Source organism: Protomyctophum parallelum (assembly GCF_964188405.1).
Source record: "Protomyctophum parallelum genome assembly, chromosome: 2".
Taxonomy (NCBI): Eukaryota; Metazoa; Chordata; class Actinopteri; order Myctophiformes; family Myctophidae; genus Protomyctophum; species Protomyctophum parallelum.
The window spans coordinates 51311619-51338514 of NC_139699.1; the positions used below are offsets into that span (position 1 = coordinate 51311619).

General features: G+C 42.9%; 1 protein-coding gene across 1 annotated transcript in view; it reads left to right on the forward strand.

Moving 5' to 3' along the window:
* hipk3b (homeodomain interacting protein kinase 3b) overlaps positions 1-23974 on the forward strand; it is a 73724-nt gene extending 49750 nt beyond the window's left edge. The window contains exons 6-17 of the mRNA XM_083760214.1: positions 669-853; positions 1586-1751; positions 7302-7425; positions 8349-8449; positions 9302-9432; positions 10506-10673; positions 11689-12018; positions 12159-12305; positions 13595-13857; positions 14234-14285; positions 15275-15408; positions 18898-23974. Coding sequence (XP_083616340.1) covers positions 669-853; positions 1586-1751; positions 7302-7425; positions 8349-8449; positions 9302-9432; positions 10506-10673; positions 11689-12018; positions 12159-12305; positions 13595-13857; positions 14234-14285; positions 15275-15408; positions 18898-19553 — 2457 coding nt within the window. The 3' untranslated portion in view covers positions 19554-23974. The remainder of the gene's footprint in view (positions 1-668; positions 854-1585; positions 1752-7301; positions 7426-8348; positions 8450-9301; positions 9433-10505; positions 10674-11688; positions 12019-12158; positions 12306-13594; positions 13858-14233; positions 14286-15274; positions 15409-18897) is intronic.
* Positions 23975-26896: the final 2922 nt, after the last annotated feature.

The window sequence follows — 26896 nt, forward strand, 5'->3', positions numbered from 1 at the left end:
ATCATTGCCCAGTGCAAATCTTCCGTGTTTGTAATGGAATTCACACAAAGTCTGCTCTGACAAAGCCTCTGGTTCTTAGTTTACACTTTTTCTTTTTTCCCTTTTTTTTAACCTTTTTTTTGAGGGGCGTCATCAAGGGGTGGGACGATATGGGTACCTACAGTATAACGATAATATCACGATATCGATATCGCATCCCACCGACATGTGATTGGTTAGCCGTCTACATATGACGTAAATGTTCCCTTCCATGTCAATTAAGCAATATTAAGTAATATTGCAATAATACAACTGAAAATTGCTGAAGAAAATATATCTTTTAATGACAGATGTAGTCACTACGACCACAAATGTCCCAAGAAACTAGCTAGCCTAGCCACCGAGTTTGCTAGCGAACAGAGCAGCTGAATTCTTTGTTTTGATTAGGTGGTGAATGGTGCTGGTTCAACCCACGGCTAGAAGGCTGTTTCAACCAATCAGATTGCTTCTGTGGTATAATGGCGTTTAATGTTTAGATGTTTAATTTACGTCATATTTGGCAAAAAAATTGCCTAATTTCTCCTTTTCATTGTCAATGGCAAATATTGAGATGTGTGAGGACAAAAGCTGTATACTGTATATAGGAGGTCAAAAACAACCAAAACAATCATTCTCTCCCCGCCATGCAGGTGAACTTGGTGATGAATCTTGAAGGTAGTGACTCGTTGGCAGAGAAGGCGGACCGTAGGGAGTTTGTGGGCCTTCTGAGGAAGATGTTATGGATCGACGCCGAGAAGAGGATCGCCCCCGCCGACGCTCTCACACATCCCTTTGTGACCATGCAGCACCTGCTCGACTTCCCCCACAGCAACCAGTGAGTCCTGCTGGCATCCTCCAGGCATGGCATGTCGCTAATGATGGCTTTCACAACCAGTGTTGGAAAGTAACGTAACCCATTTTGACCTGAGATCAGATTCTAAAAATGACTTCTACATCCTGACAGTTTTCTGAAAAAGCTATGTTTCTATGTCAGTCGTTCTTCGATTTTTCAAAAATAGCAGACCTACAAGCTCGTAGCACGCCACTCGGTGGCGCGCTATGAGGTTGTAGATCTGCTATTTTTCAATAGCACCAAAAGGGGTTCCCACCCAGAATGGGTTAAAGTACATTATACTTAAGTTACTGTACTTAAGTACAATTTTGAGGTATTTGTACTTTAACGGAGTGTTTCCAATACTTTTACTTCTACTCCACTGCATCTTGGATCCAAATATTGTACTTTTACTCCACTACATTAATTAGAAAACTTTAGTTACTAGTTACGTTATGGATTTTGACACATACATTAACCACTTCAGCCCTATGTAGATTTCGGCCATTTGAAAATAGCCGATCTACAAGCTCACAATGCACCGCGATGCGACGCATTGTGAGCTTGTGAGCTTTTTTGTATTTTTTTTTTTTTCGCCCCACAGTGTCAAGTCACGTCTCTCTCTCTCTCTCTCTCTCTTCTACGATCTGCCCCACAGTGTCAAGTCATGTTTTTTTTGCCCCACAGTGTCAAGTCACGTCTCTCTCTCTCTCTCTTCTACGATCTGCCCCACAGTGTCAAGTCATGTTTCCACGTCATGGATTCGTGCCGGGCTCGCCCCGGCGTGTACGAGCCGGCCAACCGGAACAAGGGTCCGTTCATCAGACCCGTGACCACCGCCGCCGCGGCCCCCGCCTCGGTTAACCATCCCTTCAGCAAGATCAACGGGATCCACGCTCCAGTAAGGCTCATTTATTTTTGCACTAGTCTGTCACTGGTCTTATTGGGGCCGCCCTGGTTAGAGTATAATATGCCTTTTGTGCGGAAGGTTGCGGGTTCGAACCCTGCCTGGGGTCGAACCCGCAACCGGCATGTGGTCGCAACGCGTTCCTCTAACGCCAAATCGAATGGCTTCAGATCTGAGCCATGTCTCCTGAGGAGGCGTGTCTGACAGGACTAATACTATGACGAAAAATGTTTGTCGACTATCCTTTTTCACTGACTAAAACAAAATGGAAACTACATGAAAACTAAGCTACGATGACTAAAAGTAAGACTAAATATATTGACAATTTCGTCAACAAATAAAAACTAGACTAAAATGTTAGGAAGGGACTAGTGGACAAAAGATCCAGTATAAGTAAGACAAGTCATTTTACACTTGCTTGCATGCTGGAAATAGCAGATCTACAAGCACAATGCGTGATGCGTTGTGAGCTTGTAGATCGGCTATTTTCAGCAAGTGTAAAATCAGCCATTTCGACGGCATCAAGGCCCGCCAAAATACATTTTAGTCGACTAAATCAACTGTACATTTAGCCGACTAAAATCTTATGACATTTAGTCGACTAAAACTAGACTTAACACTAAAACATTTCAGATGACTAAAATGTGACTAAAACTAAATTAAGTTTTATTCCAAAGACCATAACTAAACTAAAATCTAAATTTGCTGCCAAAAACAACACTGGTGTCTGAAGCCTGTCCTGGACCGGGTATGCGGACGTAAAATAAACTAATCCCTAGTGTCACTACTAGTCTTACTCTTATTAGAGTGGTTTTCAACCCTTTTTATATCAAGGTCCATTATTTATTCTGAATTTGAGTCACGGACCTCCATTTGATGACGATGATTTAGCTTTAGCCTCTCAGACCTAAAACGTAAAATATTTAGTCTGTCGTTGGATACGACTTTGTCCACAATTCCATGCTGTATTGAGCCAAACGTTGATCAAAATAACAATTATTCTACATTCTCTAACTTCTTGTAAATGAACTAGTAATGCAGATATTTAACAATAATTGAACTCTTGAGAGTGTAAAATGAAACCAAATGGACCTGTAAGGTTTCATTTCACACTCTCAATAGTTAAAGATCTAATAAGGGTCCATTTCGTTATCCCCAGCTAAATGATGGAGAGTTGATAACCAAGTGGACCCTTATATAGGGACCACCTGGAATCCCCTCAGGGACCACCGGTGGGCCGCTGGTTGAAAACCGCTATTGTCCATGTCGGGCAGAAACCATCTGCATAATTATTTTAAACTTTTTATGTATTGCAAATATCATTAAAAATAGTGGTTAAATTGTCAACCTACAAGCCATGTTGTGAGCTTGTCGTTTGGCCATATTCACTATTTTGTGGAACAATTTTTTTCAGGTTGAAGTCTGTCTGGGAGTTCGACAAACATTTAACCAATGGAAAGTATTAACAAGCATGTGTAACTAAATAATTGGGGTGGGTCACGGTGGCACAGTGGGTAGTGCTGTCGTCTAACAGCTAGAAGGTCCTGGGTTCCATTCCTGCTGGGGACGATGTGGGCACTGGGGGCGTGTTCTCACTCCGTGTCATCAGTGCCCATACCTGAGGTGGGGTTGGCGAAAGGGCCTTTCTGTGTGGAGTTTGCATGTTCTCCCCGTGTCCCCTAGGGTAGGTACCCTCACATGTGGTAATCCTGGTCTCTAAACTAGCTCCCCCTGGCCAGCCGGGGCGCCTGATGGAGGGGAAAGGAACTGGTCGGAATAACGTGTTCCTTCCACGCGCAACGTCTGGCTGGGGACCCCCCCCCCCCCCCCCCCCCCGTCAGGTGCAAATAATCAGCTTGGACTCCTCATGCATAGAAGGAAGCATGAGGTCAGTCCGCTGCCCCCCCCAGTTTGGCAGAGGAAGTGTAGCAGGATTACATTAGATACTGTAATTGACACTGGGTGAAAAAATGGCTTGCAAAATCATGGGATTAAAATGATTTAAAAAAAGAATAATAACTTCATTAGATACACTTATACAATGTTTTCCTGTCACAGCAACGACATGCGTCGTCTTCAGTATGGTGGGGTGAGTGATGAGGGGGTTTGTACACAGTGTTTGAACCCACAGTGCACACTTCACATTTTGCTCAGTGGTTCCCAAAGTGGGGTCCTTGAGAGAGTAACAGGGGGTCCCCAGCTAAATGATAATTAGGAAGACTTAGACTTAAATTAACTTTGATTTTACAATATACATTGGGGTCCCAGAGATAGAAATGCCATTAAATAGGAGTCTGTAGCCTAATTCAGGTCAAACATGGGGTCCTTGAAATGAAAATCGGCGAAAATCACTGCCAGAGCCGTAGAAATCTTCTCTTATGGGGGTTCCTTGGCATACCTTTTCTAATGGGGGTCCGCGGACTAATGAGTGTCAATTTGACATGAAAAGGTTTGGGAACCACTGTTCTAGATTTTAGTAGCTGAAGAAATCCCAAACCGGTATGAGGCACATTGTGCTCGCTGTTTGTCTGCTTCTCACTTGCTCCATGTAGACAATAAACCTTGCATGAATTATTCGTACGCCGTCTCGCCCGTCACATTGTTGTAAGCTCTGTTGTCATGGCAACCGGCCTTGCGTCATGTTTTGGCCAGGTCAAAGTACCGGTGCAAATCGCTCTTGTTGCTGGGTGGGAGAGCAACCCAACCCTTGGTTTTCAGTGGAGTGGATCTAATGCAAAACACCTTGAAATATCCACAGTTCATCTGTTTTCAACTACACGTGACATAGTATGCCGTAGAAGCAAACAAATGTGATGCTTTGTGTGCTTGAAACATCTAATAATAAAAGTACTAAGTACTCTAGTCGTCATCTCTTTCCCAAATTCTAAGCACCCATATACTGTACTGTCTGTAGACCACATTCACTAACTGTTACTTCTTTAAGCTTTCACATTAGGCAGACATCATAATTCGTGTTAACATTCTAGAGAAGGAATGTCCGGTCACATGCCTTCTTCCACGTGTGTCATGCTGGTCAGCTCTCACTTGCGTTTGAACGGAGCAGTGTGTAGGTAAACTTTAAATCTTTCCCCCGCGTCAGGCACACTTAATTGGAGAATGTTCGGACTTTTTTAGTATTAGCCTGTGAAAGGCTGCTTTGTTTATCGTCATGTGCAAGGCAAGCGTGTATAAGTGTGTAGGCAGAGACAGGTTGCATAACGTGTGGTCTGGAGACGAGGCTGGAGCTACTGTATGTGGTGGTTACAGTTCAGCCATTCCCAAGTTAAACTGTATGCTCTGTGAGGATTGATTGATTGATTGATTAATTGAAATTTGTATTAAAGGTTTTATGACATTCATTTTCATTTATTTTTCTTTTTCTTTTTTCTTTTAGGTTTTATGACCTCAATTACACCCAAAAAACCTGAACTTTGAACATTCAGTGGATTTTCTGTGGGCTGAAGTTTTCTTTGGGGTTTGGAAGCCTTTTGAGCTACAATGAAAACAGGCAAAACAGTGAAAACAGTGACATCTGCTGGCAAATCCCATTGACATATATGGGATTTGCAGGATCACAAACAGCAGGAAAATCAGAGCACCTGTTTGAGCCAGAAAACCCCTGATCACAGAAAATCTACTGAATGTTAAAAGTTCATGTTTTTTGGGTGCAATTGAGATTAGAAAACCTAAAAAAAATAAGAACAATTCCAAAACCTTTTTTTTAATGTCACAATCCCTTTAACAGTTTGTAGAATGGGTACAGTTCAAGGGAAGTGCAGGTCAATACAGAAACTCCAAAGAGGATACAACCAGAAAAAGACTTGTGTACATCAGAGTCCTCCATTTTCAATTCATCAGGATCACAAACAAATATAAAGACAAACTAATTCTATGCAAAAGATTAATCATATACACAGTTAGAAAAAAAGGGAAAATGTTAACGGTATAGAAAAATAGGAGTTGGGGGTAGGGGGTACTTTCACTTTTTTACGTGGACCAGTTTGGAATCGCAGCCGCACATAAGTGCTCTTTATGACATTGTCCTCAAAGTGGCCCCCCAAATAATTGGCAAAACACTAGTAAGATTGTATTGATAATAACTAACAATATAAAAACATTCATATAAAACGATAATTAACCGATTACCGATAAACAGGAACTAAGTATAGAAGGTTAGGGCAATTATGCGTGGGCCCCACTTGGCCGTGATGGGTGGGCCTTGATGGGTGGGCTCAGATGGGTGGGGCCCACTTGGCTGTAATAAGTGGGCTCTGATAGGTGGGCTCAGATATATGGTCTCAGATGGGTGGGCCGTGAGTGCTTTGAAATGAACATACTCTGAAAATGCACTCGGCTCAGATATGGGCGGGCCGTGATGAGTGCATTGGAGATTTTCAAGTGATTTTCACTCATTGGGATTATAAACAAACGGGCAGCAGAGTTGTAAGACATGGGCTCTAGAGGCACATGCTTGTCTGGATTATATAGTAGAGTTGCCGCTTATGTGTTGCACACTTAACAATAGCAAGCTCACAACATGAGCTTGTAGATCTTGTTTGGTGTATTCAATGTGTGACAACCTGTGAGCTTGTAGATCTTGTTTGGTGTATTCAATGTGTGACAACCTGTGAGCTTGTAGATCTTGTTTGGTGTATTCAATGTGTGACAACCTGTGAGCTTGTAGATCTTGTTTGGTCTATTCAATGTGTGACAACATGTGTGCAACCAAGTACAAATCAGGCTTTACAGTTCTTTATTGATCTCTCTGGGATTTAGTTTGATTGAAAGAAACACAGCCTGCTGCCAGAAATGACACGGAGGCTGCCCCCTACTGGCTCTAAATTGCTACCATTGATGGCTAAGAAAATGGTATAATGGCATATGGCATAAACCTAAATTGCAAACATATTGTCTCATAAAGGCCAGATACACTGCAGCATCTTATGTGAAGTATAATTATAAACAAAAGACAACAATATCTCTTCGCACAAATACGGTCAGGAACATTACCATTAGCACTGGAGACTGACAGGTTTAATGCCACTCCAGAAGAAGAGAGATACGGCTTGTTATGTGGTCTTGTTGAAATTGAAAAGGAGGTCCACTTTCTGTTTTATTGCCCTAAATATGATGACATGAGAGAAGTATTTGTTACAACAAGATGTCTTCCATTTGTGTGGGTGTCCTTGAGTTAGAATGATCATGAAGAAATGGAGATATGTTTTGTTAAAGGAGTTTTTGTTTGGGAGAGCTGACGGAGTATACTCTGTATAACACTGGACTGTAATTCCACCTCATCTACACTGCCAGAGAGTCTCTATTTGAGCGAGGTTTCACTCAGGCCCCCAAACACTTTTATTGCTTCAGGCTAAGTCTCAACGCAACTCTATATCGGGACAGTTTATCGGAACGCTCGCTCCTTACCCGTGTATGTGAGTGAGTGTCTTATAAACCCATGAGGGTTGGGCACTTTGTGTGCAGGACACGGAAATAATCAATCAATCAATCAATCAATCTATGTTGGTCTCTGTTGTTCTCTTTCAGGGCATGGCCCCCTCAGCCCCCTCAGTGATGCATCCTGGGATTTCACTGCAGACCGGAGGTGGTCAGTTCGGGTGCAACGATTCATTTCAGCCGGCTCTCATCCTGTGTCCCCCGACCATCCAAGGTATAGGAAACGTCAAACCAAGTCCTCTCCTACCATCTCTCCTGTTCCTTGTTCATTATATGGCTTTCAAAAGTCATTTTGAGGGCAACTGTCTGTTCTTATTGACGATCACAGGGCGGCTGTGGCTCAGGAGGTAGAGCAGGTCGTCCAATGATCCCTGGGTCGGCGGTTCGAATCCCGGCTCCTCCTGTCCTACATGTCGGAAGTGTCCTTGGGCAAGACACTGAACCCCACATTGCCTCCAATGAGTGGTCGGTGTGAGGTTGCCACCATTGGTGTGTGAATGTGGGAAGTGAGGATGCTGGCGTCGACTGTTCGCCGCTTCACCTCCCAATGTATGAACGCTTTGAGCACTTGGAGAAGCACTATAAAAATGCAATTCAATAAAAGTGCAAGTCATTATCATCTCTAGATATTAACCCATTTAGACCTGAGGCCGATAAAAAAAAAAGGCTTCTAAATCGTAACAGTTTTCTGAAAAACCTATGTTTCTATGTCAGTGGTAAATAGAAACAATAGAGCATGCACCTCCACAAACTAAGGTGCTGGGCTGAAGTAAATAATAGAAGCCAGAAGGTGGTCCGCACACTGGACTGAGCTCTAAAAAGCTTAAGGTTTTATTTTCTCCCCACAGCGGACATGACGCTTCGAGTTCTTCATCAGACAAATTAAGAGCCGTGAGGCTCGAAACGTCATGTCCGCTGTGGTGAGAAAATAAAACCTTAAGTAGGTCTACTATTTATTTTTTTATCGTGAAAATGCGGCACAAATCTTTAAATATATATTCTTTCAGAATTATTTTTTTATATTTTTTTGACGTCAGGCCTAAATGCTTTAAAACACCAAAAGGGGTTCCCGTCCTGAATAGGTTAATAACCTGTCGTCTTGTCCCTTCTTGGGGCGTCCATCCCTGTCGAACGCAGCTAAACCAACGGGCTACTCGGTTCGCATGGAGACCGCTGTGCCTCTGGTCACCCAGGCGTCCATCCAACCTCTACAGATTAGACCTGGAGTCATCACGCAGGTAAGCTGCACCAGATTTGATTTGATTTGATTTATTTAATGTTATCTTTCAAATTAAAACGCACGATAGACGTGGAAAAATACGTCAAGGATAAAAAAAACACAATTAAGTCAGTGACTATATTTCCATTGTTGTCCCTGGTCTTATGACATTATGACAGACAACAGGCAGATTATGAAGGAGGCAGATACGTAGAATCTAACGGCACATGCTTAATTTAAAAAAGAAATCATCATTTTCACTTGTTATTTATTTCACATCATTATTATTACCTGAGCCTCTTCCAGACTGCTCCTCAGAAGGTCCCTCTCAGACTCCAGTTCTTATATTATTATTAATTCTGGTGCATATCACATAATGCCTTTTATTGGTTCTTTTTTACTACAAGAACTGAGTGAACTGCCATGCAGGTTCTGGCTTTGCTTCCATACATCTACTGGTCTGTTTCGCATAAGGTTCTCGGAACCTCATTTTGGGCTCGGTCTGGTCAGGAGGTTGTATTAACCCCAGAACGCAGAACAGAAAATAAGTGAAAATTGCAGATCTGTTGCAGATTGCAGATCACACCACTTTTATTCGTGTTGCAACTTGCAAATCATGGTGATATTGTAGATTTTTGTATATTTGTAGCTTTTTATGATTTTAGTTTTTTTTTTACTGACATACCTCCCCCTTCAGGGTGGTTCTCGTTATAATGTAAATGTAACTTTCTGCGTTGCCCTTTGTACTTGAGAAGAGCCATAGAGCCACAGAGGCACATACTGTATGCGGGGGGTTGACACTGACAGGAGGTGACTGGGGAGCTGGAGGGTAAATAGTAGTTAACTGCTTTGCCCCTCCTCCCCCACACAGCAGCAGGCCTGGTCCAACCGTGGCCAGCAGATATTGGTGCCTGCCTGGCAGCAGGTGCCACCGGTGCCACCCCCTCCAACCACGATAGCATCTGACACTGTGGCGGGCCCACAGAGACTGGGAGACTGGGGGTAAGACCTACACATGAATGCGTCTGTACCTTAACCCATTTAGTCCTGAGGACGATTCTACAAATGCCTTCTAAATCCTGACAGTTCTCTGAAAAACCCATGTTTTTATGTCAGTGGTTCTCAAACATTTTTATGTCAAAGACCCCCAAAAATATATGAAATTGGCCGCGGACTCCCATCTGAAGGTATGTTGTTCCAGGGACCCCCCCCCCCCAGAAGCAAATATTTGAGTTAAAAACTCTGAAAGAATATATATACAACAGGTCATTTCGAGGAAGCAATCTGATTGGTTGAAATAGCCTTCTAGCCGTGCTTCAAACCAGCATCTTGGAACGGCTAATCAAAACAAAGAATTCAGCTCCTCTGTTCTCCCAGAGTGCAGCATACTCGGTGGCTTTGCGCCGCCATGTGCCACCATGCGCCGAGGTGCAACAGGACCTATCACACCGGTGCGACGAACGCCAAAAACCGTTTGGTTGCGTCTCGACCCATTGGTGTGGCTTGGCCATTATTGTTGTCCAGTATGTCGTAAGATGTGTTGATATTTGTGGTTGCTGTTGCTGTGGACTGGTTTAAGTCAGTGGTTCACAAACTTCTTCATGTGAAGGACCCCAACATTTACTCATTAGCCTGCGGTCCCCATTTGAAAATATATGCCAAGGAGAAGATTTTTACGGCTCTAGAAATGATTTTCAACCATTTCCATTTCAAGGACCCCCCTCATTTGACCTGCATTAAGCTATGGTCACCTATTTAATGGCGTTTCTATCTCTGGGACCCCAATGTACATTGAAAAATATATGTTAATTTAACTCTGACAGTGTACACATCTCTGAGTTACAGTCCCATAAGGGTCCATTTGGTTCCTAACTATAATTTAGCTGGGGAACCCCTGGAACTCTCTCAAGGACCCCACTTTGGGAACCACTGGTTTAGGTTGCATGGCGTGTGTGCTCCACTGCATGTTAATGACGGATGAGTCACACAGTGTGAGATCACATTATAACTGTATGTCATGTCACTAATGGTGCCAAGTATTTTGGCGCCGCAATGACTGTGCTCTCTCGTTGCAGGAAAGTGCGTCCCCATGGCAACCATTACAGCTCCATGATGGCCCACCCTCCGCCCATGCTGACGAACCAAATGACCATGTCCGCCCACCAGCCCATCAGCATAGGCATTGCACATGTGGTTTGGCCACAGCCCGCAGCTAACAAGAGAACCAAGCCCTGTCTCAACAGGTACGATGATGTCACACGCACGCATTTGAAATTATTTATTCTACATAACCGTGAGCCAGGAAAGGCAAAAGAAAATAAGCACAATGGGCATTGCATAAACATCTAAACCGGTGGGGCACGCATTCCCAACTTGCATAGTTCCCAACTAGGCTGGTGCCCGTTATAAATCACCCTTTGCCCCTTTGCCGCCGTGGCATGACGTATTTCCTGGGTTGGAACACGTAGCTGTATATAGTGGTTATCATGACTATTTATAGTCTTCAATGGGCTATATGCATGCATGGCATTTTTGGAAAGAACTTGGGCCACTTATCTACTTCCTTCACAGGTGTTACCGATGATGCTAATGAAGGCTCTGTTCCATTCTGGTCAAACAGAGCAGGGTGCTGCTATTGTGCATGTTGGAAACATTCTGCTACACCAGTGGGTCTCAAAGTGTCCTTGAGTATGTTCCAAATGGCCCCGTACGGGTGTGTAACTCTGAGAGAACATATGTACACTCTCAGACTTTGAGAACCACTGCACACTAAATGGAACAGACAGAGCCTTAATTAGTATCATTGGTAACACCAATTGAATCAACACACACTTTAGTATCATTAGCATTTGCACACACTGTTTACCTCTCGCCAGAAACGTTACATGTCGGGAGCGACACAGTACGAAGTCACAAATTACATCCCAACTTTGTATGGCTGAAGATCCACCATGGACAGCTCTCCTGGATTCCGACTTATGGAGATTTGAAAATGCTGCTCATAACCGAGGAAAACGGAGATCAGATTTAATGCCCCATAGCTAGTGGTGATGGAGGCGTTGCATAGCAACCGGATCAATGTTAAAAGCTGCCGTGGGGCTCAACCATTTTATACACTGAGTATACGTTGGGGTCCGTATACTGTATATACAGACCTAGCAAATAACCTTCCCTAGCTGGGGGGTATGTATATATACGGACATGGGAGAAGATGTATTTACATTTCAGGAAACATTTTTTGCAATCTCCTTTTTGCAGGGGCGGCAGCAGCAATGTCTCCCACAACAACACCAACATCCAAATTTCCGCATGCCAGTCCCCAAAGATGGCTGATATGGCAAAGCATGTGGAGGAGGCCCGATGCCCCGATGAAGGACACAGTGCTGCTGGCGGGAGGCCTGCTGAAGCAGAGGATGAGCGCTGCTGTGAGGCGGGGGGGCCGGAGGGTTCTGTGGGCGCCGAGCTGTCGGTGTCGCAGGAGCAGCAGCGGCAGGTCATCATGTCTGAGCTGGCCAGTCCGGCCATCAGCGTCATCAGCATCAGCAGCGACGAGGACGAGAGCAGCGCACAGAGACACTCTCTGGGGGAGTGAGTACCCACCTACACCCACCCACCAGAGACACTCTCTCTGGGGGAGTGAGTACCCACCCACCAGCAGAGACACTCTCTGGGGGAGTGAGATGTGACTTTGACTTGACGATGCTCTCTCTCTCACTCTCTCCCCCCAGGTGTAAGGGCAGTGCAGAGTGTGAGGCGTGTCAGAGCACGGTGAGCATGGAGAGGGTGTGTTCCCTCAGCAGCCCTGACAGCACACTGAGCAGCAGCTCCTCCACCTCGGCCCAGTCCAGCACCTCGCCTTGCAAACGCCCCAACAGGTACGTAACGTACGTACGGCTACTAAAACCCATTCAGGACGGGAAGCCCTTTCGGTGTTTTAACCCATTCTAACCTGAGATCAGATTCTAAAAATGTCTTCTACATCCTGACAGTTTTCCATTCTGACCTGAGATCAGATTCTAAAAATGTCTTCTACGTCAGTCGTTCTTCAATTAAAAAAAAATAGCAGACCTACAAGCTCGTAGCGCGCCACTCAGTGGCGCGCTATGAGCTTGTAGATCTGCTATTTTTAAATAGCTAAAGCATAACGTAATGCTAACACCAAAAGGGGTTCCCGCCTAAAATGGGTTAAAGAATTATGTTATACTTTGGCTATTTAAAAATAGCAGATCTACAAGCTCTCTGCTCAAGCTTGTAAATCGTGATCAGATCTACAAGCTCGTGATCAGATCTACAAGCTCATAGCGCGGCACCAAGTCATAGCTTGAACTTGTAGGTCTGCTATTTTTTTTTAAATCGTGAAAATGTGGCCCAAATGTTTGAATATATTCTTTCAGAGCAAACGTTTTTAACTCAAATCTTTGCCCTGGAACAACATATTTTCAGATGGGGGTCGGCGGCCAATTTCATATATTTTTGGGAATCCTTCACAGGAAAATGTTTTAGAACGACTGACATAGAAACATAGGTTTTTCAGAAAACTGTCAAGATTTAGAAGGCATTTGTGGAATTTTCCTCAGGTCAAAATGAAATGTGCTGTGCTACTAATTATTCGGAGCACTGAGCACTATTAGTACAGTGCTCTGTGAGCAGTTAGGGGCCTAGACGGCCTCCCTACCCTACCCAGCTATAGGCGCCCCATAGCACAAATATGCGGCAATCCAATTGAAAACAATTCATAACATCATATAAGCTGGCCTCAGGCAAAACAAACTCTCTTAGCTGACAGATAAGCTTCATAAATATTTCCTCCTGTCGTCACAGTTATGGCTGCACAGTTGATCATGCTGTTGAAAACTAGCAGATCTGCTATTTTGGAAAAATTGTGAAAATGTGGCGAAAATATGCACTCACAGTTAACAGTCTTTGTATTGAGTTTGTGCTTAAAATGTACTGTAAATTCTACAAACTGTTAATAAATATTTCAATCAATCAATCAATCAAAATGTTTCAGAACGACTGACATAGAAACATGGGTTATTCAGAAAACTGTCAGGATTTAGAAGACATTTGTAGAATGGTCCTCAAATCTAAATGAGTTAAGGTTTTCTAATTAAACGCATGTGTCTGTGTCTTCCTTCCCTGATCACGCTTGGCTCTGTCGCAGCATGTCGGACGACGAGCAGGAGAGCGGTTGCGACACGGTGGACGGCTCGCCCGCTTCCGACGCCTCGGGCCACGGCAGTGACCGCTTCGCAGAGCGCCGCTATGTCGCGGACGGCAACCGGAACTGTGAGCCACGCGTGGCTTGTGTTCCCCCGGAAACTGAGCCCAGTAAGCCAATGGTGCGCACCATGGTGGTGCCCCCGATGAGGGTGCAAAACGGCAACAACAACTACCCAATGGCCAGTGAAATGCTAGGTACCACAGGTAAGCAGTGCACTGGAATGTCCCACACACACTGGGCTATAGGTCTGACAATATAATATATCATCTGATTGTTTGTATTCATGCGACATAGCTACGCTACAGTGACGTTTGCTTCTATCAGCGTTGTTGTCTGGTGGCGAAGGATTCTAGTCAACAGGACAGAAAAGGAACTAGTTAACAAGTTGAGCATTAGTCCCACTTTTAGTCCTGCTAACTTTAGCCTTCTTTGATTATTTATTAATTACAAATTGCTTTAATAATTATTATCGTATATGCCTGACTCAGTGACTTGCCTCGGGCAGAGGAGGGCATATTAGTAGGTTCCACCAGCTCTGAGATCCAGTCACCACTGCATGCTGTCTGCCCCCCCCCACAGGTCACATGGCCATGGATTACACTGCCTTAGTAGGCCACAGAGGTTCTCACAGGTGACTATGGGTGACCTGCCCTGACCTATCTGCTCTGAGCTGTGAAGTGGACATTGGTTTGCTTTGTCATCTCTCCTTGGCTTTGATTCCTTCCAGCTGGCTATCTTGAGAGCCCTGAGGTTCTCCAAGGCTCTGTATTTGTGTGGATGTGTGCAGTTTTGTAAAGCTACACTACAAGTGGCATGCGCAACGTCGCCATAGTGCTTCATGTCCTGACTCTAGACATTCAAAACATGCATGGCAATAGGAGAATGATGTCATGATGAACAAACACATGTGATACGGATGTTTTTTTCAGGCATTGCGGCGGGGTTGTGCATGGCACCTGTTGTAGGCTTTACTGCAGCTGTGGCCGGTTGGACATGTCTGTCTCCTGTTGAGCGTGCTCTTTTAGGAGCCCACCTCAACAGGTCATTTCAAGTTGAGCGGTCAGTGTTAATTCCCGGACGACATTACGCAGGTTCATATCTCCCTGTCCGCTCACCAAGCTTCCAACTGTCGCCTCTACAGCTTCACATAAAAGGCCACAGCTTGCTATTCTAGTGCTATCGGAGGGGGGAGGGTTATTAATAGCCAATGGTGTGTGACCCCCAGTACAAGAACTATAAATATTATGAACAAGCTTAGTTACACACACCCCCCAATCCCACCCCTCCTCCTCCTCATATCTCCCAAACATATCTATTTATAAACATGTAGATTATCTTCACAAGACAGACAGTGTTTTTGAAGAATCTTATCTGATCAAATACAGTTGAAAATGGCTCATATTAATCACTCAAAGACTCCCGGCACAAGCATTCTCATCGCTGTCATTCCGATGAAGCCGTGTTGGTTCATTGGATCCGGTTTTATCCCCATTTTTTTTCCTCCTTGTTATTTTTTTTTTCTCTACCCCCTCGCCGTTCCCTCTCTGATATGGATGTCGTGGACACCACATCATTAACGTGGCGTGTGATGCCCCACTCTTGGTTTCATCCATTCTTTAGAGTTGTCATGCCAGTCCAAATTGCGAGGCTTCCCCGGGCGTCCGCTACACCACTCCACTGCCCTCCTCAACCGGCCTCAGAAGATCACCCCCGCATTCCAGCCTCTGCAGCAGCAGCCCATGAGCTTTGGGCAGGTCCGTAGCCGCTTCAAACACTGATTAAATACCTGTTATTTGTGTACCGCAACACAGTTTTATTTCTTTTTTATTTTAGCACTGCACGATTCTTGCTCAAATGTGAATCTTGATATTTATTGTCTTTCGTCTGTAGTCGCTGAACATAAAGATTTGCACTACATTTTCACGATTTTTCAAAAGTAGCAGACCTACAAGCTCATAGCGTGGCACTCGGTGCCACACTATGAGCTTGTAGATCTGCTATTTTTCAATAACTAAAGCATAACATAATGCTTAAAACACCAAAAGGGGTTCCCGCCCAAAATGGGTTAAACGGACAACATCAAAGTGCTTGACGTAAATGTCTCTTCAAGTCTCTCTTGTACAAAAACATAAGAGTAACTAAAATGCGGCGGCAGTGGTGCGTTGCGCAATGCATCAAAGTTATATCATGATATATCAGGATTTTTGAATATGCAAGACAGACAAAAAAGACAAACAAGACATACAATAGGACAGAAACATCAACAGTAAAAAGAAACTGAGTAAAAACAAAAGACAAAAAAAAAACAAGAGGTCATGGGATGTACAACAGCAGCAATACATATTACAGATTTTTGGGTTCGTTACATTCAATGACAACCGGAAAGACACCACCCATATTCACTCCACATCCACCCCCCCAGCTAAGTACTCTGTCCATTTCTCCCATCTTCTTTCACCCAGCTCTTTTTGCAGTCTTAACGAATAGGTCATCTGTTCTAGGTGATGCAGTTGTTTCACAATGTTGATAAATAGGTCGGCAGTAGGACAGTTATTTTGTAACCAATTTCTTGTAATAGCTTTTTTGCTTGCTACAAGTAGAATCTTAAGTAAGTAGGAGTCATCCCGATTTAGCCCGTCTGGGAGTTGTCCTAGGTTTAGGGTTAGGGTTAGATGTGAATGTATCATCTATTCTAAAACCCATAATGTTTGAGATAAGTGTTGTCACTTCCTTCCAAAATGGTTGAATTACAGGACAAGACCAAAAGACATGTGCATGATCAACCACTGTATCTCCACATTCTCTCCAACAGTCCATATGGTTGCCAGTCTGTTTGGACTTCTGTTTTGGAGTAATAAAGAAGCGAATCTGGTTTTTCCAACAAAAGTCTCTCCAAGTCAAGGAATTAGTGGTCGTTGATTGCGTTTCCCATATAGTCATCCATACTATCAATGCCCAACTCTTTTTCCCATCGCTCTTTCACATATATTGTAGAGTCCTTTTTCAACTACATAAGTCCATTATATAGTTTACTTACAAGACCCCTGTTGCTTCCTGAGCCATAAGCATTTGTGAATACAGTGATTAGGCTTGTTGTAATACCTGGAGTAGACCCTTTAACTTTTTTACTAAAATAATCCCTTACCTGCAAGTATCTGAAAAAGTCCTGGTTAGCCAACCAATATTTCTGCTTTAGGTTTTCCAAACTGTCAATATTTCCATTTTTAATCATAGTAGAAGTGATCATAGAATTGATCATAGAAGTGATGCCATTGTGGTGCCATTGTTTGTACCTATAGTCTAATACTGCTGGTATGAAGTCGGGGTCATATGCTGGCCAACTTAAAAGTTTTGCCTCCCTCTGAAGCTGGAAGCGTTTAACAACTTCTAGCCATATTTTGAACGATAGATTTACCCACTGACTCCTTGTCTGAAACATTCCTTTCTCTCTGTCAGAGCAACCTAATAGCGACTGTATTGGTACATCCATCAGGGATAACTCTATGCTTTTCCATTTTGCAATGTAGGGTCGGTTACACCAATATACCAAGGGTCTTAGCTGAGCTGCTAGATAATAGACCCTTAAAGATGGGAGAGACATGCCTCCTCTCTCTCGGGGCAGTTGTAGGGTAGAAAATGTCACCCTTGGCCTTTTTTTATCCCAAATAAAACGTGAGATATGTTTATTCCATTCCCTGAAAAGTTATATCATGATTGACCTAAATGGCGTTATATATCAACAAGGATAGGATGATTAAAAGAAAATAGATTAGCCTGATGTCCATCTTGTACCGGTTGGCGGTGGTACTGAGAAATAATACAAATAAAAATATATATTTTATTGTCAAACAAGGAATTTGTATTGGTGAGGTTGTTGCATTACACAGAAGTAACTCTATAGAAGCATTCCAATTATATACAGATGACATACAGTGTGTTTTTATTTTTTCTTTCTTTTTACCCCATTTTTCCTCCTCCTATAACAAAATACATACATAAATGGATGCACCTGGGACGTATCCTCAGTGATGTATCCCAAGGTCATCGGGATTTCGGGTCTCGCAACATCATACCCCTCACTCAGGTGACCCAGCCGGGAGTGATCAAGTCGCGACTTACGTCCCAGTAGCTACCCTCGATAAGTCCCATTAGGGAAAAACCAGGGCCACACAATCCATTCCTCCTGAACTACTCTGCCGGGACTGGGAGGTACCATTCTGGCACATGGAAGGACTAGGCTCTGTGGGTTGACACCTGTCCGGGCCCCTCCTACGTCTCACCAGGTCCACTCCTGCTCTCACCAGGTCAGGCCCTGTGCGTTGCACCAGACTCCCAGCACCAGGCACTTTATTCAGGAATGGTGGATTCTCAAGCCGCAACGGTTCCGCAGGCCCCACCTTGCCCTTGGTGGTGCCGCCGGCTCCGCTTGAGGCTTGCATGGCCCTCCTAAAGGCCTCACCGTGGGTTTGTTGGGCTTCTTCCTCACGGATTTAGTTGTCATGCCAATTCATTCCTCGCCACACACATTTGTGTATAGTTACTGCTGTTGTGTCTTATGGCTTGTAAACGATATTTGCTCCGATTATGCTGTCTGGGACCTTATTTGGCGTTCGCCAACAAAACTCCCGATCTGACGCAAGATCGGGCTTTGATCGCCGAAGGTTTTGCTCGCTGTGTGTGAAAGGCTCTGCGAGAAGATATAGCGCCGATAAAAGTGCTCGCCGACGCCTTCCCAACCGTTTCTGAATATCAAGCAGGGTTGATATTTGGCTCTCTCCCGACTGGACATCTTACAGTATGAAATGGTTTGCAATCGCGTCCAGAGAAGTCCTGTATTACAGCCAATGAGAGCACAGGACAGCTGTGCTCATAGCTCACAGCACTGCTGTCTGTCTGTCGTGTCGACTGTATCGAGATAGATGATCAGATGATTGATGATTAGCCCAATGTTGCTGTTAAAGTCTATAAAACCGGAGAGAGACAGAGTTATTTAATTAAAATCAAGATTTAATGTCCTGTCTCGCTATTGCGCATGTAGGCTATCACAAACATTTCGCCATGTGTAGCCTGGCTATTCCTGTATGTGAGGCCAACACCCGGCCGAACACTGGCCATATTGATGTCATGGACACCAAATTATTAAACTCTGCGACGGTGGGCACGCCACCGTGCCACATGCGGTGTGTGTGTTTTTTGTTTTTTTACGAGGACCATGTATATGATGTTTATCGTCTCCTCCTCAGGTGCAGCATTACGGCTCCTGCCACCAGGAGTGGAACGGAAATTACCCCCACCGGCGACCGCAGGCCTACATCCCCCCCACCATGCATGGGCACACCTTCACGCTGTCCCACGGCAGCCCAAACCACACTACGGCCCCCCACCCACACCTCGGGGGCCACCCCATGCACTCCCAGCCCACATTGCTGTCTTATCCCACGTCTGGTGCACCGGTTGCCCACATCCTGGCCTCTCCTGGGTCCTCACGCCCTGTCCTCCAGCCCTCCTACAGCATCTCCCACCCGGGGGGCCTCGTGCACCAGGTCACAGTGGGCATCAACCACCGGCTGCTGCCGTCCCCCACCCTGCACCACCAGGGCCCGTTCAAGCCCCTTTTCCCCCCGCACTCCTACATCGCCTCGCCGGCCTACACAAGTTTCCCTCTCAGCCCCACCAAAATCAACCAGTACCCCTACATCTAAGTGCCGGCGGCGGGCATTTCACCCACGGCGGAACCCCCAGATACACCTTGCACCGTCTGAGGGCTGAGCAGCAAGCAGGGCGAATCCTCTGCGAAAACACAAACAACATGGTTTTCATTTCCAAAGCCATGGCACAACCACAGAGAAAGCAAGCTATTTTTTTTAATCATGTAGACTTGGGTGTAATTGAACTTTAAGCTTTAAAAAAAAAGAGAGAGAGAGGAGAAAGTTCTGGTGGTGGAGAGGGAAGCAGGGTGGGGAAAGAAGGAAAAAATGTATGAATGACTGAATGTATGAATGTGTAGATAAGAAACTCACACTCAATGTGTTTTGCACATTTGATATACCTTTGCATTGGATCTTCTATGAATACTCCTCAAAACAGGTAAATAATTGGGGCGGTGTTGAATAGTTAAAACTTTGCACCCCTGTTCCCAGCTATTTTTCTATATTGCCTTCTTACGTGTGCAAGACACATCCATATTTGTAAAGCCATCCCCAGTCTCTAGGTTGACAGATGCACATGTTGTCCACGGTGTGTGTTGTTGTACTGCGTTTGAAGTATTTGTACTTTTTTTCGGTGTCCTTTCGGTGTTTGCAATGTCGAGTCACTTAACCGATTTAACTAGGGTTGTTCCTGCATGTGTTTCTTGCATGAGCAGAAAAATGTAAAGCGGAGAGACGCGTACCTGTACGTAGACGTTGCTCGTAGTGTTCATGTCACGAGACTCGCTGCATCGTATAATTGTCCCCAGCCATAGTGCCTTATATATTTGAGGTTGTTAATGTTACTTCTTATATATGACTATATACATGAATATTAATGTACCGGACTGCAGCACTTGAAATTCCAATCAGTCGATGCATCCTATGTGTGAGACAGTATATATATATGCCCATGTGTATATGTCCATGCATAGCCTGCATGGACGTGATGTATCGTGGATAACGGTGCTCATTTTTTGGATTAAGTGTATGTCGGTGTGTAGTTCTGTTCTTCGAAGGACGGCATGCTTTGCTGTTGCGAATGCTTGCTGTGTCCGTTTTAAACGTTTCGTTTTTTTGTTTTGTTCTCCCTCCCCGAATGACTAGTGTACAAAACGTACAAAAAGTATTGAGTATAGCTTAATATTTGATAATCAATTTCTATTTAGTGAAACTCTTACTACTAACAGTATTTGTACTGTTTAATGAAACTGCAATACAATCTAAATAGTTGTTGATTTGTTTGTTTTTTGGTTTCTTCGTCTTTGTGTTTTCATTTTGAGTGTCTTTTCACTTTGTTTTATAGATGTTTTAGAAGTGTGGTGGGCATGGCTTTGATTAGGTGAGGACAAAAATGCAAACTCATTCACGGTATGGGATCTTCTAAGCCTGAGCAGACCATGCAGTATTTGATACACACATATATATGGACATAATATTATAGAGCTAGTCTATTTAGTGCAGACGCTTGATAAGGTGTGAGTTAACTGTGTGCAATTATCTCATTTATGCATGTGTGACGAAGTTAACTTTTCCCTTTACATTATACCATTTGTTTTAAGGCTTATTGGTGTCGACTGCTTATTTTATACATTCCGTCAGGGAGAATATATACAGTATATACTGTGTGAATTTTTTTGTCGTTTGTTTTTACTAGTCATGTGCGTACATTTTTGTCTTTTACTTTCAAAATGAAGTTGCTTGTGCAGCACCAAAGACTGTAATTGATTTCCTTAGCAAGGTAGCTATTCTGTTTGCATAGACCTCAAGTAAACTGTAGTCATATAAATGGGGTTAAATTAAAAATGGTATTTAAAAAATGAGGCTGAGGCTTTGTCTAGCTTTTCGGGCGATTAATAAGTCGTGTCTTTTTTTTCTTTTTTTTTAATGTATCATAGATAAGCTGCTATATGATGATTGCCACTTCAATAGCTGTGAAATTAGGGGATTTCTCTGAGTTTTAAACCTAGCGTTCCTATTTTTTTTATAGGGCCCTAATTATCTGAAATAGAAGTGGTTTTGATTTTAGTGTTCTGCTTTCATGTTTGGAGTGTCATTGTAACTACTGTATTGCTGATGATGGACATTAGTTGCATTTGTCGTTTTTTTTGGGAGTGTGTTTTTGCATCAGTATTTTATCCTTATTAACCTTTTTGGGCTCATAAATGATGTATCGATGTAACTTAATTTTTGTATGTTTTCATATTGCCGTTTTGTAGGCTGAAGCTGTAGCTTGCAGGATTGATTTAACGTTTTCATTGTGGTTGTTACAGTATGTATGTATACCGTATACTAGCAGTACTCTTGTTTGTATTGCAGGGGCACTGTGAGATGGCAGAATATATATTCAGTGTGTTCAGTGAAATGCTTCTGTAACAAGTTTCCCTAAGTCACACACACACACCACTAAGCACTTGTTAGTAGGCCTGAAAGGGGCTTGGTTGATTAGCCAATGTGTCTGAAAAGATTTTCGCCCGAAGGTATTTATTCCACAAAAAATCATGTTTTTATCACATTTCTTCCCCTTCTCTGTTTCAAAACAGCCCTTTTTGCAGCCCCCTTTTATCCATTCAATGTTATTTCAGGCTTCAATATTCTTTCCACAATTTGTGAATTTTGAACTGCCTTTTTGGTTTGGCTCGCTCTCCCCTTTACGAGTGTCTCATATCAAGATGGTGTTTGTCAATGCAAATCTTTGGCCATCGTTCCTATGTTCCTGTACTGATAACTGAGACAGTGTGAGTAGCACTGTATTTGTGCCTTGAGATTTCTGAAAGTGGTAGAATTGGAGATGGGGGGGGGGGGGGGGGCACCGACCGCCAGCGGTGTGGTTTCTTCCAACAACAATCTGCTTGAACCGAGGACAAAGATTGGCCATCCAATAACAATCTGTCATGTAGTTACCAGTCGTAACGGCCACTTGGGGAGGGGTGGGGTGGGGGGTGTAAAAAAAAAAAAGCTAATCATAGACATAAGACAAATTGAAATACAACATAATAGTGGTGTCATTCCAGGGACATTATACTCCTCTGCTGTGCTTATTTTCTTTGAAATAACAGGAGAGGAGTGGGCTGTGGTGGTCTCACCTGTTTTAGACGGCTGCCTGCCACCAAACCTCTCTGCGAGACACACACAACTTTTAATACTAATCTTTTAGATGGTCACTCTGACTGAATAGCAAAATGCAATACTTTACATTGTGCGGTCATTGCACCACTAAGTGTTCTTAGATATCTCCATGCTAAACTTCATATTACTTTGCATGCACACCGGAGTCACTTGTGTCTGCCTAAGAAGTGGTTCGCTCACCTTTCCACCTTTCCATACAAGTAAAGCCTGATTTATACTACTGTCATGTGACGTCATGCTCACAAGCTTACAAGATGCAACACTGTATTTTGAACTGTTGTTTTCAGTAAGCGACAAGTATATTAAGCATAAGGCTAAAATATCCATTATTGACAGTAGCTGTATTATTATACTTGGATGGAATCGCCTCATAGATTTCCTTATGTACAACTTTAACAAACTTAGTATCAGAAGAGCCTTGGCTCATGCCCGTGATGAGTACAGTCTGACGATTGGATGTTTTAATGCGTTTCAGAATGTTTCGATATTTTGTCCAGGAGATTGTTATCATTGCTTCTCTGCAAAGTCAAGTATTGAATCTGATATTATGTGGACACAGGTGTTTTTGATTTTTTTTTCTCCCCGCTCCATGCTTTACTGTTCACACTGATACTTTGGTTTGGGAAAGAAAGCTTATAACAACACGGCATGAACTTGGCAGATTACTGCTTGAAATGGTTATCTAGTTATCCAATAATAAGCATGCAAAATGTAAGCTGTATTTTGATTCCTGTAAAGGTATTCACCAGCAATGCGCCTGCACAAGCTCTCCCACACCTAAAAGAAAATATGGATGCAAGAGGAGAGCATTTTGATTTTCTTTTCAAAAAAATGTCCACTATTAACAAGACTTTTTTTCTTTCTTCATTTTGTGAAACATTTAACAGATTAAAAATAATAATAATGAACAGCAGTTTAGGAAATTATTACAATAAAGGTTATGATTTTGTTATAAGAGGAAAATAATCCACTGCTGTGGTATAAGATAAATGAATTCAGGGTCTATATAAGTCCTATGTGCTACTGTGTTACTCTTCAATCCTTGTTTTTGGTTTGGTCTTTTGGGTTTTCTGGTCATATGCATCTATTTCAAAGTTAATTCACTGCAAGTTATGGAATCATCTATTTAAATTACTCATCAAATAGACTTGATAATTAAATCTGAACTGTTACTGTTTTAGTAGATTTTTTTTGTGGCTTTGTTTTTTCCATTTTGTTTAATTTGCTTTTGTATTTTTGTGCTACACTAGTTTGCCATGTAGCAATTGCACTGTGCAATATTTACAGTATGAGGACTGGGAAAACTAACTCTGGATGTGATGTCTCTACAGTTTGCGATAGTGGTTCCTCTCTAGTTCTCAGTGATTTAGGTGTGACCAAGCCTTCTCTACTTTGTCACATTAAGCGGGTTTTCCAGGTGACTCTTTTGGTGAGTGTCAAAATAAGACTTTATGGTGTATTATTGTTAAGATTCACTTTGAATTAAAAAAAAATATTGCTGCAATCCTTTTGATTTTGTGATTGGTCTTTTCAGCATAAATGCTTGTTAGAAAGTTAGGCAGAGCACTATTTTTTTATAGAATCTAAGTGATTTGTTTTAAATACACTGTTGATAGTTAGACACTCAACAATTCCTAGCACACTATGTATGCAGTGGGCAAGCAACTTGCATGTACAGATTTGAGCCCATTTAAAAAATCTGTTCTGATCCTTGGATGACACCCTGTGGAAGAAGAGGAGTACTACAACTACTACAGTGATCTGCTAAATATATTAAGTGTTCATTCAACGCTGAGAATGGAAGGATTTTCACTGTGTTTTGACTGTAGCCTACACTACAGCATCTCCCTGTACAGTACAAATGTATGTCTTCTGTGGGTTGCTTTCAACGTTGGTCTCCCCATTAATGTATGTATTAAATTAATCTTACCGTTGTCACAGTAAAGTACAGTGGAGTTTTGGGATAGGCTGGGGTCAAAGTTGGCCATCAAACCTGTGAAGGAAAACACACCCTAAGTTATTGAGTATTGAGTTCAGTCCCAGTGTGTCTTTGTTCTATTCAGTTTGGAAGTAAAATCGATTCCCTGAATTAAGATTGCGACAATTCCAATCTTGCCTTCTATACATTTTCACTTTTCTCATGTATTCCTCCATTGGCCACTTTATATACAGAAGAAAAAGACTATTCAAACTTATCTCATGAACAGAGTCCATACTGCTGTGGTAGCTATATGGACCTTCCAGCTGCCCTCTTCCATCACATCGATGTCCATGCACCCACAGCTCTCTGCTGGCAGATGTGATCAATGTCCTGTCTCCTGTCAAACGAAGACTCTGTTGCTGAAGCCAGTGGTGGACAGTAACTTGTAGAAGTCCATTGGTCCAAAAATGTAGATGGGTGCATTCTCAGAGCATGTTTATTTGAATGGTAATTTAAAAAGAAAAAAAAATCCAAATATTTGGAGGCCCACTTGCACGCAATTTGGAACCCCACCAAAGCTCCAGGACCCGCCTAACAATGTGTCTGATTGGTTCCCAGGCAGGCATAGTTTTATTGAGGTTAGGTAGGTTTAGGCATAGTTGCAAAAACGAGAACTGTCAATCACAGCGACTAACGGCCAATCACAGCAGGGTTTTCCTGGAGCTGAGGTGGGATTCCATATACTGTAACGCCCCACTTGCAGTATCGTCACAGCCCACCAGTGTCAACCCCACAGTTTGAGAAACACTCTAGACTCGGTAAGTTCTGTTCTAACTGCTCATAAATAGTGTACTGCACTGTACTACAATATTCACCTACCACTATCTGTGTAGAATTGCCATGTCCTTCCTTAGTCAGCAGGTCAAGGTCAGACTCCTCTAGGTGGTTGGTGCTGATCTCGGTAGTGCTTATCAATGGCCCTTGAACCCCCTCCTCCACCTCATCCTGGGGCGCTCTTCATTCATGTCGGCCCCTACTTCTGGAGGGGTCAGTGTCTTGGTATCAGGCTGGTAGACTCCTATGGATCATAAATGACATTCATTATCGTTACCTCTTTCTTCGTGTTTGCGAGAACCTTTAAAGGTCGAAATTTACCACCGGGAAAGCATTTGTGTCAATTTTGAGTTGGCTATTCAAAAATGGCAGATATACAAGCAGACAGCTGTTTTTGAATAATCTTAAAAGTGTTTGAAAATGTTAGTTAAAAGAAGTGTCCTTTAGCATTGCAAGACGCTGAACCCCTAGTCGCGCCCGATGAGCAGGTTGGTGCCTTGCATGGTTTCCTCCACCATCGGTGTGTGAATGGGTGAATGTAATGCACAATCTATGTGAAGCACCTTGGATGAAGGCTCTATATAAATACACTATTTACCATTTACCTAACAGCACCCTTAATGCCTAATCAATGTGTAAACCTCTTTATATCCAAAAGGGTGTCCAGTGAGCATTGCACCTACAGTATTAGCAGTGCCAGTGTGGCTCACTGGGGCCTGATGCTCTAGTATCATTTTATACATGCAGTTACTACAGTTAACTGTTTAAATGTAGTGGAGAAAGTAGACATTGTGTCGTCTCAGGATGGAATGAGATTTATGTGCAATAGCTTAAACTTTATAATGACCATTCAGTTAACGGTCAAAATATAAGATTGTTATTATTTGTTGGTTGTATGTAAACTCTCTTCATTTTTGCCACAAAAAATAGAGATGCAATAGAAATGTGATAGGCTTACTTGGTGTGAATGATGTGCAACATGCACAGGACCAGAACACTACTGTGTAGCTCTAGTCTACTCTACATCATCAAATACAAGAAGCCTATACTACCTATTTACCTTATACTCTTATGGTGATAGAAGTGTCCAGAGGTCATATACAGGCTAGACCATTTTGGTCACATTAATTGCTTTCATGCCATGTCTGATTATTTAATAAATCGAATTAAAATATGTTGAAAAGGAGGGAAAAAACGATTTTGAGACTTACCATAAGCAGACATTTACATCCAACTGACTTATAATGAAGTGTAAAGCCATACCCGTGGTGATATGGACTATCTTCATACAGCACTCGCATGGGGTCGGCCTTGTGCAGGAAGCCCTGCAGCGTGCAGTGGTGGAAAGTACTTTTACTTAAGTACTGTACTTAAGAACAATTTTGAGGAATTTGTATTTTACTTGAGTATTTCCAATTTCCAGTACTTTTACTTCTACTCCACTACACCTCAGAGCCAAAAATTTGTACTTTTACTTCACTACAATTATTTGAAAACTTTAGTTACTAGTTACTTTGGAGATTTTAATTTTGATTAGAAAACATATATTAACCACTATAACCCTTTACATTTTGTCAATTTGAAAATAGCTGATCTACAAGCTCACAATGCGTCGACTCGTAACGCGGCGCATTGTGAGCTTGTAGATTGGCTATTTTCAAAAGATATTGC